The sequence below is a fragment of the Falco peregrinus genome, chromosome 6, assembly GCF_023634155.1.
Source record: "Falco peregrinus isolate bFalPer1 chromosome 6, bFalPer1.pri, whole genome shotgun sequence".
Taxonomy (NCBI): Eukaryota; Metazoa; Chordata; class Aves; order Falconiformes; family Falconidae; genus Falco; species Falco peregrinus.
In genome coordinates, this window is record NC_073726.1 from 7,871,809 (window position 1) to 7,884,323 (window position 12,515).

General features: G+C 36.8%; 1 protein-coding gene across 3 annotated transcripts in view; it reads right to left on the bottom strand.

Moving 5' to 3' along the window:
- IL17REL (interleukin 17 receptor E like) overlaps positions 1-12,515 on the bottom strand; it is a 48,754-nt gene that overhangs the window by 15,854 nt on the left and 20,385 nt on the right. For all 3 annotated transcript variants that reach the window (XM_055809192.1, XM_055809191.1, XM_055809193.1), the window contains 6 exons: positions 7,241-7,390; positions 6,346-6,455; positions 4,786-4,900; positions 3,120-3,164; positions 2,151-2,290; positions 1,915-1,986 (listed from right to left, as the gene is read on the bottom strand). In XM_055809192.1, the coding sequence (XP_055665167.1) occupies positions 1,915-1,986; positions 2,151-2,290; positions 3,120-3,164; positions 4,786-4,900; positions 6,346-6,455; positions 7,241-7,390 (632 nt within the window). The remainder of the gene's footprint in view (positions 1-1,914; positions 1,987-2,150; positions 2,291-3,119; positions 3,165-4,785; positions 4,901-6,345; positions 6,456-7,240; positions 7,391-12,515) is intronic.

The window sequence follows — 12,515 nt, forward strand, 5'->3', positions numbered from 1 at the left end:
TAAGTTTCTTACAGTGTCATTACTTTCTAGGGGTATCAAAAGACATTCAAGAATGACAACATCTGATCTCCTGGCCTTTGCAGTGCTAAAGGATATATCCTTAAAATCTGAGGACTAACAATCGAATCTGCAAGTATATGTGCATGGCTGTTACTATACCCTAATTATTTAGATTAATGTTCAAATGTTTCTATTACAGTTACCATCTGTTTGCTCAGCAATCATATTGTGGAATTCTCTGTGCATACAGTGAGTGGAATAACATCTTTCCAGTTACCTCATAGCTTTCAGAGTGCAATAAAAATAATTCTTAGGCTTGGAAGAAACCTTGTGGTCACAACTTGCATATTGAGGTATGTGATTTTAGATGCCTACAATTTACACATCTCAGTGCAACTAAAGTGCCCAAATTACTACTATAGTAGCCATATGAAGATCTAGCCAATGCAGCCAGTGGAGTCTGCAGTGCTATCTAGCACATCCCAAAATAGCCATCTACATTTGGTCAGCTGAGTAACCAACTGCATTAACTAGATCTCCACTGACTCTAAGAGTTTGGACATCTAATTAAAACGTAGATATCTACATCTGGACATCTATATTTAGGTATCTTAATCCACAAGGTAAATTCTACCCCCAAAATTCACTGAGAAACTAGGTTCACATAGTATCTTTATATCTTATCAAGATAATTTTAAATTGGTTTGGTGACTTTTTATTCCTTTTTATGAAAGATATTCCAGAATCTCACTTCTCAGATTATCAGAAAAAAATCTGTATCTATCCTGAAGATATTAATGGAATTAAGTTTATCCCCCTTTCATTCTTGTGGCAAGAATGGCTTTAGCTTAAAAAATCTGGTCTTTTTCCTCGTAAGTGACCCTTCTAATCTGTACTTAACAAACGTTTTCTATTTGCATGTGTTTTACCAGGCTACTGAAAACATGTTCTTTGAATTTTCTGTATAAGACAGCTTCTCCATTCCTCAGCCATCCTAGATTTTTTATGTACACCTTCCATTTGAATGAATCCTTCTTGAACGTGGATACAGGAATTGCCTACTATTTCAAAGAAGGCCTCGCCCATACTTTCCTGTTAGCTTGCAATAATCCAACCCAATAGACCTTTGTTAAAGTTTACATCATTTAAGCACGTTAGTTTAATCATCCAGATGTTTTTTCCCTCCACTGTTATTTCTAAATTAGGACTCTCATCTTACAGCAATAATTCCTTTTATTAGAGTGAGTGCATGAACTTGCACTTCATGCATTACACTGCATGCTCCTTTAATTATTTCACATATGAAGCTCTCTAGTCTCTCACAATTATCCTGACCCTCTTCCATTTTGATTACACCTCTCAACTGTATTATCAGCAAATCTCATTAACATGTTCCTATCTTCTGTGTCCATGTCATGGATGAAAACATTTATATAAGAACTGCTCTAAGTGTGGTCCTTAAATAACCTTCCTGCTAGCACGGCCCCATTCAACAATACTCAAGTTAGCCCTCCAGCTAGGTATTATCTACCATACAAATCTTGTTCTCACTCCTAGCTTCCTGAATTCCTCTTTTAGTTTCTCATGCAACACTATATCAACTGCTACGCTGAAATTCAGTCAGATTAAATTTGCTGTCTTTTCATTGCTCATAAAAAATCAGTCAAATTAATCTTACACAATACCTTCCATAAATTAATGTAAATTGTATCCCATTTTATCTCCATGTTTTAATTAGTGTTTCCTAAAAAATCTCTTCTACATTTGCATAATCATAAGGTCAGACAAGCCTTAGTCAAAAACTTAGGTCTAGAGGCTTTTTCTACAGATTTTTCCACCTTCCTTAGCACAACTCCCAGATAAAATTTCTTCCATCAGAAACACAAGTATATACCAAATTCCAGACTGTGTTACCTCAATGCAAAGACAAGGGAGTAGCTGAGAATATTTCAGAGAAACTGATTTTAAAGATTCCTTCCCTTTGATCTGAAATGAAAAAGATGGTCATGAATCCAGGACAGTAAATGACTTTTAATGAAGATAAATAAAGATATAAAAGGACATTTCCTGTAACTATGACCTCAGTTGAGCATTTCCATTTACAAGTCACTCCCCACCAGTTAAACAAACTGCTTTGAACTTCAACTCACCACAGCAAATGCCCCTACATCTTCACAGGTAAACCATTTGTGGCACAGGCGAACATAATAATCTTGATCCCGAAGAAAGTTGGATACATTCACTGATATAATTTTCCTTGCCCTGTCTACATTATAATCAAACTTTCCAGCTAAAAAAAGAAAATTCAAGCATGAAATTATCACATCTGTTTCTTTATTACTTTATTAATTCTTTTTGTTATTTCTTTATAAAACGTTCAGATTTTATTTCATAACTTCATGGAAATTAAATTCAACTTCTATAGATTCTTACCTAGGATGTTTGAATTAATTATTTTTATATGCTGATATTCTTAAAGGTATTCTTATTTTATTATATATAATAATTTTCATGAGAATAAATTTCAGTATTATTCAGGTTTAAATTTGCACTGGCAATACTGAGAGGCCAGGGCACCTACCAATTGTACCTCAAACTTAGTACTTGAAATCTTACGTAGTTCATGTACAAATACTTGAAATATACACACTAATACTACAACAAAAGCTGATTATCCCAAGGTTTCAATTTCATTACATAGAGAATATGTGCAATTATGTTAGACAAATACAATATGTGGAGGGATGTTCTCATTATTTTTGTATTCATGGCTATGCCAAAATCAAGATGGCTTTTGGCAAATTCTTTTCAGTCTATCTATAAGGTCTATCTATAGACAAAATATAAAAGCAGCAATCTGAAGTGCATCAAAAGAACACAAACCTGTTTCCAAAAGTTTAAGTATTAAATAGGTTGTCCGTACCTTTATCTGCTATCATGCATTTCCAAGTCAATACAAGGAAACACATTTTCCATGGCATTACCTATCAACTACATAGTAATTATCAGCAGTGGTAGTTGTAAATAATTTTTTGCTCTGCTTATTCAGCTATGTAAACATATTGCATAGGTCACCAGATGTATCTCACAGCTTTAAGTTGTGTAGAAGATCAGCTCACCCAAACAAGCTGGAATATATTTTCCCACATCACTGTTCCTGCAATCTGCAAAACAGAAGCCAGAGTTTTCTTCAGTACTACTTCATTTATATCACTGTGTAAATAAACTGCCAAATTATCCAATAGCTTCCCAACAGGAAACCTATTTTATACGCCTTTTTAAAGGCAGATTTACATCCACTTCTAGATAAACAACAAAAAAGTACCCTTACCATACATAAAGACTATATCACAACTTGCCTTAAGGAGCTGTCTCACCAGTATGGGGTTTCTGCTGGAAAACCTCACCAGCAGTTTAAAGTGGCAGCCTAGGATATACAACTGCATTTCTTTACCAAGTACCTAACAATAATTGTAGTAGTAGTAGTAGTAACAATTTATTATTATTATTTCGGTTATTCTTTCATTGAAAGCTACTCCTGTTGTTCACCAGGTTTATTCCTCTGTTATAAACTGTGTATTTTTACTATTCTGAATCTACTCCAGGCTTAGAGAGAAACATCTTATTTAGCTCCCAGAATTAGAGGGCAGTCCCACTTTCAGAACTAATATCTTTGTATCTCCAAAACTTAAATCTTGATTTAAGAACACTAAATCAGTTCGTAATGTGTTGCCTACTGGTTTCACCTCTCCTTGCTTAACTCTGTATTAGAGCAGCATTTTGCTCTCATTTCCCCACTCAGTTCTTTTCCCCAGAGAAATATTTCCTATTTTTGCTTCCTTAGCCTTGTAAAGTGTCTTAAAAAGGGGCTTTATAAAACGTTATTTCCCCACACACACACACATACCCTTTATTCAAAAAGGACATATCTACTTCAATAGTGAATTGGGTTTTATGAAGAAAATGAAAGGCTTTTTAAATATAAAAAGGCTTTCTTTCTATGAAAGCCTGAAACATTCACAACATGTCTCATACTGTGTGCAAAGGATGATTCTGTACCAAGGGGCAGGGGCAAGAGCCACCTACCCACACACTCTGGAAATGGGAAGACAGGACAATCCTGGGCACTGGATCGAATGAGGAGTATCAGTCAACTTTTTGCACCACTATTTGGTGCACTTGCCTCCACTAGCCACACTGTGGTTGGACTTGGTTGGACCACAGTGTTGAACCTATTTTTATACACACATAGTAGGCACCTTACCCCCCAAAAAGCAAAAAAAAGCTACCTTATCTTATCCAGTTACATGAAAACAGCTAGCTATAGAACAGCTAGCTAATGAAAATAAAAAGAAATTTCTTCACAGTTTCCTATTAAGCTTTCCTCAGCCTCTGAAACCACCTGTGGCCTAACAGTGAAGAGAAGCAGAGGCTTCATCTTATGCACAGAGAGCGCACAGGACTGAGCCTGCAGGCAGAGAAAGAGTACATGCCAATCACAAGAAGGCCAATTAGGACAAATGCATAGTGTAGTTCAGTTTTCTGTATTCTTTTAGATATAAACTCTGGTCTCTGTTTTTTATAGCAAGTCAGACATTTATGTGCACAAAATTAATCATCAAAATGTAGAATAAGAGTGGTCCTGGCATACCTGATCTACCACCAGTTAGATCAGTGCATCCCAGAATGTGATTTGGCTTTGCATTTGGTGCTTTTTAGTTTGGTTTGGTTTTGTCTTTGAAAAGATGTTTCTTGAAAAACATCTGGTTTAAGATGTTTTCCTACCTTCAACATAGTATTCCTGACTCAGCTTGACTTCACAGTAATTTGGTACCGTTTTCATGGTCACATAGATGTGTTGTGCTACATTGACTTCAATGCAATTGAATTGTACCTGCACCTGTTCAAAACATTTATAAAATCAAGTTTGCGTGTTACTTCCAGAATACATGAAAACCCCTCGTTATCAGAGTTAAGCAAGCAATATTCTTTGTTCAGATTTATTTATCTTTACAAAGAGCATTAAGGTAGCATTAACAATGTAAAAGACGCAGATCCACTTAATGAAAGGATTTCAAAGAGTTATCATTACTTCTTATCCATGATGTTCCTATCTTCTTCACTTCCAGAAATCCACATTTCTAGAAGCTATCAAATAATCTTAAAAGCATAGAAATACAATACCTAATGCGTATTGAACTTCAAAACCAACACGCTTTTCATACTACCAAAAGTCCCAATTTGTAGGCATTTTACAAGCATAAACACTTGGAGAATAGGAAAAAAAATTCTGTTTAAATGTTTAATGGCAACTTCAGCAAACTTATCCATTCTAGTAACAGTCTGTGAAAGACAAAGCAATTTAGGAGACTAAAGTTCATATAGCAGGTCATTCCCTCACTGGTAACAGTAACTACTAAATTCCATATTGGTTTTCATGTTGGATATACTCCTATTTGGTACAAGGCGTTTGGAGGGTAAAAGACACATTCTAGTCACTGAACTGACACTAAGAAAATTCCATTACATATGTTTGTTGAGTCTTGCCTATAAACTTACCTTACTCCAAAAGCTACCAGTTGTTCACTGCTGGCCCTGCATTGCCTGTAGGGATGTCTGATCAAGTCATACAGAGCATAAACTGCAGTTGCGGACTGGGAGAAGAACTTCATTTCACATGTGCAATCAATATAACATTCACAAAGCACATGAAGTTACACATTTTGTATAGAATTAATAACAGTTATCCACCAGTAACTGAAAGCAAAAAATCGTGTCTTTTTTAAACTGTTGGTCAAGGATGGGTTTTGTTTTGTTTTTTCCCCAGTTGCAAATTTTAATAACAAATACTTCTGAGTTTAGTTTAGTAAAGAATTGTACTCTGCTGTTGCAATTATTACCATAAGTTTAGGACAGATGTGCACAAGTGCTTAGTCACTTGGCTATCTTCTAGATGTGTAAATTCCATTGATATGGTTGGACTTAAATAAATGATACGTATGCACTTAAAATCCCTGAGGCACGGTGCCTCCTAGCAATTGGAGTTACAAAAGCTTCCCACAATTTTGCAGGCACTGAAAAAAAGCTAGCAAGGCTGATATGAAAATTAGGCTTTGCAGAGGCAGCTTGTTTTGCAAAAAGTTAAGTGGAATAAGTACAAAACCGGTGGAGATCTTAATTTATGTGTTATAAAAGGACAATTTGTTATGGTGTTTCGTTTGACAATGCTGAAGCATACATTTCATTTCAGTTTTCCACAAAGTCAATATGAGAGAGATACAAAAAGTATTTCTGTCAAAGACTCATAAACATTTAAATGAAAAACAACCCAAAAAAAGAGTCTACCTTCTTTCCATTAAGCATCATGCTTTTTTTCCTAGCAAATCTCACATTTGTGCACTGAGATTGCTGTGTGTCCAGTGAAAGAGAACATATTTCCAGCCCACGGATATTCTCTGAAATGAGTTAGGAATAAATATCAAAAATCTAATCTGAGCATCTTTAAGAAAAAGAAAAAATAAATTAAAATATACTGTATCATAATCTTTCCTTCTAAGTGAAAGGCACATGTATTTTGTCTCTGTTAAAAAAGAGGCATTATATATAACACACACATGGGGGTAGACGCAAGGATTTCATACAGATTGCTAAAAAATAAAGCTTTAATTACGCAAATTTAAAAAATAAATTAAGGCTGAGTGAAGCACACCAGGAAATCTCTAAATGGTAACACACTAAGCAGATAATGGCAAGGTGGTAGTAAAAATAGACTATGGCAAAGCTTGAGTGCTTTCATTTTGGTTTAGTGCAGAATTGTAACTTCAGACGCCAAAAGTGTTTCTCCTTCTGTTGGGGAAGTCACTCATGTCTGAGTCACCAGGGCAGACAGAATTCTCACTGTGTGTGTCTCTGTGTGTGTGTGTGTATGCATGCATGCATGTCAGAGCAAGAAAAAAAGGGCAGCAGTATGCTTGGGGCACCGGTAGAGGACAAGTTAAATGTATTATGCTGGAAGTAAAAATCCAGCTGTCTTGAATTCATTACCGCAGCTCTCATCCCCTTGAGAAGGGCCATGGCTTTATCCTGCTTTGTAGTAAAATAGTTTCACAAAAAATGTCTTTCTGATATAACTACATGAAAACAGCTTGGACACAAATATTGCAATATGGAACAAAATTTGGCTGAACAGCTATAAGCAAAAAGTAAACAGAAATGATTCAGTAGCAAATCTGCTTCCTACCATCCAGACTCAGAGTTCCTTTAATGTTTAAATGAAGAGAGCATGGGCTTCCTTGGACACATTTCATCACTGTTGAGATCTTCATGCTTTTCAGTACCATAGAAGATAAAGATGCAGGGGCATCGTGGCAGAAGCTGTTAAAAATGCCACCTGCAAATACAAATGCAAAGACAGAAAAATCTCATTGTGTACAGGATATCTAGGGGAGAGAAAGCACCAAAGAAAGGTAAAGGTTCACCTCTACTGAAATCAGTAGGAAAGTCACCATTGACTTCAGCAAAACCAGTACTTTACCTAACACTTCCACATGGCCAACATAACCAGTTGGCTTCACTAGTAATGCAGGGGGGCGGAAAGAACTGCATTGCAGATGGGTTTTGATAATAAATTTGCTGGCTTGGGGAAGTCTTAACCCACAAGAAGAAGCAAACACACTTTAACAATTAAGGCTAGCAGAGCACACCTAGACCAACAGTGGTTTTAAATAATCAGATCTGCTAGATTGTGGCTAGATTAATAGTTCATTTAAACTCTTTTTCAAAACCATTACCTGTATACTGTGAGCACTCTCATAGTATTTTATTTTTAGGATTGGCTGATGGTCTCAACGGCTGGCTAAAATAACACTTTCACACAAGAGGGCACCATTGCATTCCTAGTCATGGAAAAGTCCCTCAGGATTTCCTTCTGCTTTACACTAGAACAACAAAACCAGAATAAACACTATCCAGGCCTTCTTTAAGGTGTGAACAGTAGGCACAGAACACAGCTACTATGTCTCTGTCTCATCTTATTTTCCTATGGAAATTTAGTCATCCCAAAGCCTTAGGACATCAGTTTGCAAGCTGCCTTCTGTAGGCTAATGTAAAAGAAAAAAAAAAAAAAAAACAGTCTTAAGGCCCCAAGTCTCACCAGTTAGCCATATTTCAATTCTTTCTACTTCTCAGGCAGCCCTGCACAGAAATCAGTTCTTTATTTATGAATTTATGCTGGTACAGTGGATTTAATCCCCAATGTATTCCTTGGGCTTCTCTACCTTACATACATTGTTTGTAGTCCCAAAAATTAAAGAGTCTAAGAAACTATCAGAATAAATAGCAAGGGTTTTGTCCCTTGGCTTTGTGGTATACAATGCAGCACACCTCATTTTATCTGTAACTACACCACAGTAATTTCTGTGAAATATTTCTTACCCTTCTCACTTTGGTACATAGCATGAAAGTTAAAAGACACCCAAGTAAAATGAAGTATTCTACTCCCCCTGGGGAGAGGCTCGAAAAACAAAAAAAAACATTTGACTCTTATTAGTCATATGTCTTAACATACTCCTCGAAGGAGTTCAACTGCTACGGCAAAGAGAATAGTATGAAACAGCAGTGCCACAATACTGTGCTTGCCATAAAATACAACACTCTTAACTCAAATCGTAGGGAAAGGATGCATCCCTCAATGTCTGCCCAAGAATTGTTGTGAAGTGTGGATGCCCATTGACTCACACAGAAGACATACCCACAGTTCTCACAGAAGAAAGGTAGGATGCGGAGGAGAAGGAAGGGCAAAGCTTACCCTTACTTAGCCCTTCATTGAAGTGCTCTAAATTTAAAGACTGAAAGTGTGTTAACTTGTACAGGACCTCTTTCTATATTACGACATCCTCACTTTCACAGTGTCCAGTTGCAGCTGAAACACATTGTCAAGGATCAGATACTGATACATGCAGGACATGAAGACAGGCTGACATAAATGTGGTACCTTGGCTTGAATCTGTCAGGCCTTAAGGTGACTCACACTTGGTATCAGGAGAAATAAGTCCTGCATGATACATATCAAAAAAAGGAAAAGGCAAACGCTTCACACCTGAATCTCCACTCCATTATCCTGTGTTTGTGCCATAAAGCACCTTTTGGAAGCAACAGGATATGCTGATATGAACTAAGTGGAAAGAATGGAAAACAAGGACACCTTACCTCAACTGACAGCAGAGTCAACTGTCAATTATCCAAGGTATCATTGGCAATGAGAGAAGACAACTTGTGCAAACCAAAGAAAAACCACAGATCATTCAAAATACACAAATCAGCCTTTAAGAGCAGTGAAGTACATTGACTTCTGAAGAATTTGCAAATGTGTTTCCACAGAGATGAGGCAACTTTAAGAAGTACAGTGCACAGCAGCCAGATGTGAACATTGTATCCCATGTTCCAAGAATGGGTGGTGTAATAATTCTGAAAGTATCTCAGGACTGAGTTATTGTACAACACCCAATCAATCCACCCACAGTTAATTGGGAGGTTATTATATTGCAGAACTGCCTGATAATTATTACTAATAATGTGATAAGTGATTAGTTTTAGCTCTGTCTCTTTGCTCAAAAGATATTTTCTTGACTGCATCGTATGGCATACAGTTGTGGATACCAAATGGTATCCAGAAGCAAGTGTTTCTACTTAATTTCTTGGTTGTTGGTGTAAATTTCTTGATCCAGACCTATAATCTTGGCCATTCCTATGTCTGTGTAGAAATTATTGAAGGGAAGAGCAGTGTGTGTGTGTGTGTGTGTGTGTGTGTACGTGTGTACGTATGTACGTACATTGCCAAAGCTGACAGTTCTTTACAAAGTATTCTGTTTGGGTAAATTTGACTGTACCATCTGACCTTACTCACTTTTAGGAAAGACTATCATGACTTACTTGAATTTGGTCCTTAGTTATTACTGCCTGAGGTATGGTGCTATCAGATGTCACAGGCTTGGAATTATATCAGGAGAATCCTAAGTCATACCCGGGTGCATTAGTGACATTGGATCAGTACCAGGCAGATGCACACACACACACACACACACACAGTTTTAGGGACCACTGTCTGTCCATAAGCAATGACAGTGTCCTCCTTGATCACAGCTTCTTCCTTCAAAATGAGAATAAATAAGTAATACACTAGATAAAATGAAATTACTCTTCCACTTTGGGTTTTTTCCATTAATTTTATGATACATTTTGAGAATTGCAAAAGATGCTTCAAAACTCATTAATAATAATCTAAAGGAATCATATCATGCACGAGCATATTAGCTTTGGATCACAATAAATATATAATACATGGAAGAGCTGACAGAAAATAATTTTCATCCTATAAGTCATCACAGTATGAGACTCATTTCTGACTAATTCTTTAGTAAACTCTTACCTTATCATCTTTTAATCCCCCCCTTAGATAGCTTCCTCTGGAATACACTCCTCTTCCCTTTTCTCACGAGTAGTTTGATCTACACCCCAGAAGACATGAAGATACATCTTGCTACACAAACCATCTGCCGAGTAAATCTTGCCTAAATTTTATGTTTATGAATTACAGCTGTAATTAGCCCTACATGAGATAGGGATTGTTGCTGTAATAAAAGATTCCTTAATTATGGACACATATAAGCCCAGGCATAAAGAAGTCAAGGCTTATTATTCAGCATGTAGACACTTTCCTTGTACTTCCACCATCAGCTCAACCACAGCAGATTATTTTTTTATCTGATCATGCAGCAATCAACCTAGAACTGTCACAACAGCAAAACACACCTTATATACACTTATGTACAGAAGCCAGAGCTGAGCAATGAATACGCAATAGAAATGATTAGATGGATAATTTGAAGCCTCAGGCAAGAAGATGAAATTGGAGAACAGCAAAAAAAAATCCAGGGGAAACCCATTAATAAGAGGTCCAGGCCAACACCCAATAGAAAATGCTAACTGGTTTTTTGTCTATTTCTTCCCTACAAAAACTGTAAGAATCTGAACTACTTGGGATACTGACAGTGCTAAATCTATGAGCATAACTAAAGCATGCTAAAATTGCTTCACTGGAGCATCATTCCATGACTATAAATTACAGTAACATTTCAAACCTATTTGCATATGATTTACCACAGTATCTGCTGCATCTGTGCATTAGGATGATTCAACAAAATTCATAAACAAACTAGATATGCTCTCCTAAGATAACCACATGGTGCACTTCAGTTAATAAATACCAAAATTGGCCAGTTAAAGGTACTTACAGCTATTATGAAATTGATTAAATATCAGACTGACCACCTCTCTTTCACAACAGATTTCAATGCACAGTAAATTACAAGGGTTTCACAGCCGTACGTGAAATAGCCAAATACATTTTCTGAGAATGTAATGCTCTTCAAATCGTTGATATATTGATGTCAATGTCTGGATATATTACAGTGAATTTCAAATACCACCGTAGTCCTTATGTACTACTAATAGCCTAGAAGAGCAGAAGGGAGAAGGCAGAGTCAAAGTTATGTTTGCCAAATACTACTGAGCTGATAGTTGCAAATTTTAGGAAATAAACTCATCTTTTTGTTGCAGCTAAAAGCAATAACTACTGTAAAGGTGCTCTATTATACAGTTAAGGTCTTTTAAGGTAATTTTCCCTCAAATAATATATAATAAAAAGAATGACTGTAGAAAAGGAAGTATGGAAATAAGTATACACCCACAGTTGCGCAAGTGAATTAAGGTGAAAACTAAAAACTGTTTTTTCATCATCCCTGTAAGGCTGAGTCATCCTACATGTTTCTTGTGTTAAAGATAGTTGATAAGTCATTTTCAGGCAACACTGAAAACCTACAATCAGCTTCACGCACATCATCTTGAAAGATAAGGATCTTTAGTTTACAAACTCTTCAGTGCCCAAAGTCTACATCCAGCTAAGAGCTAAACATCTAGTTTTAGCTTATGTGCATCATCTAAACACCTCTGGCAGTCAACAGAAAAGGAGAACCTCTCTCATCTCCCTCCCAGCATATAAATCACTTTGTCCTAAGATGGGTGGAATGAATCACCACCTCGTGGTACCTGTAGTAAGTCTCCACTATCTAGATTTGTATTTGTGTAATACCCAGCACAGATTCATAACCAAGTTCTTCTCTTTGAGACCAGGGTTGAAGGGTTTGGTTTCCTCAGCCTGTGCTGCCCGAGGGTATGAAGGCATGCTTCTGCTAGGCAGAGCAAAGGTCAACATCCCTGTTTTTTTCTTCTACCTTCCACATAGTTTGTGTAACTAGCACGTCAACTGCCTAATCCTAAAAAGATTCATTCACAATCCTTGACCCAGCCACCAACGGTTCACTTTGCACACCGGCAGAAGGCTAGAGACTTTTTCAGGTAGGACTTTTAAATGCACCCCTTCCACAGCTATGTTCTTTCTCTCCACCTCCCATAAATGCCATGCTTTCAGAGGAAGACTCGTGACAGCTGATGTTTGG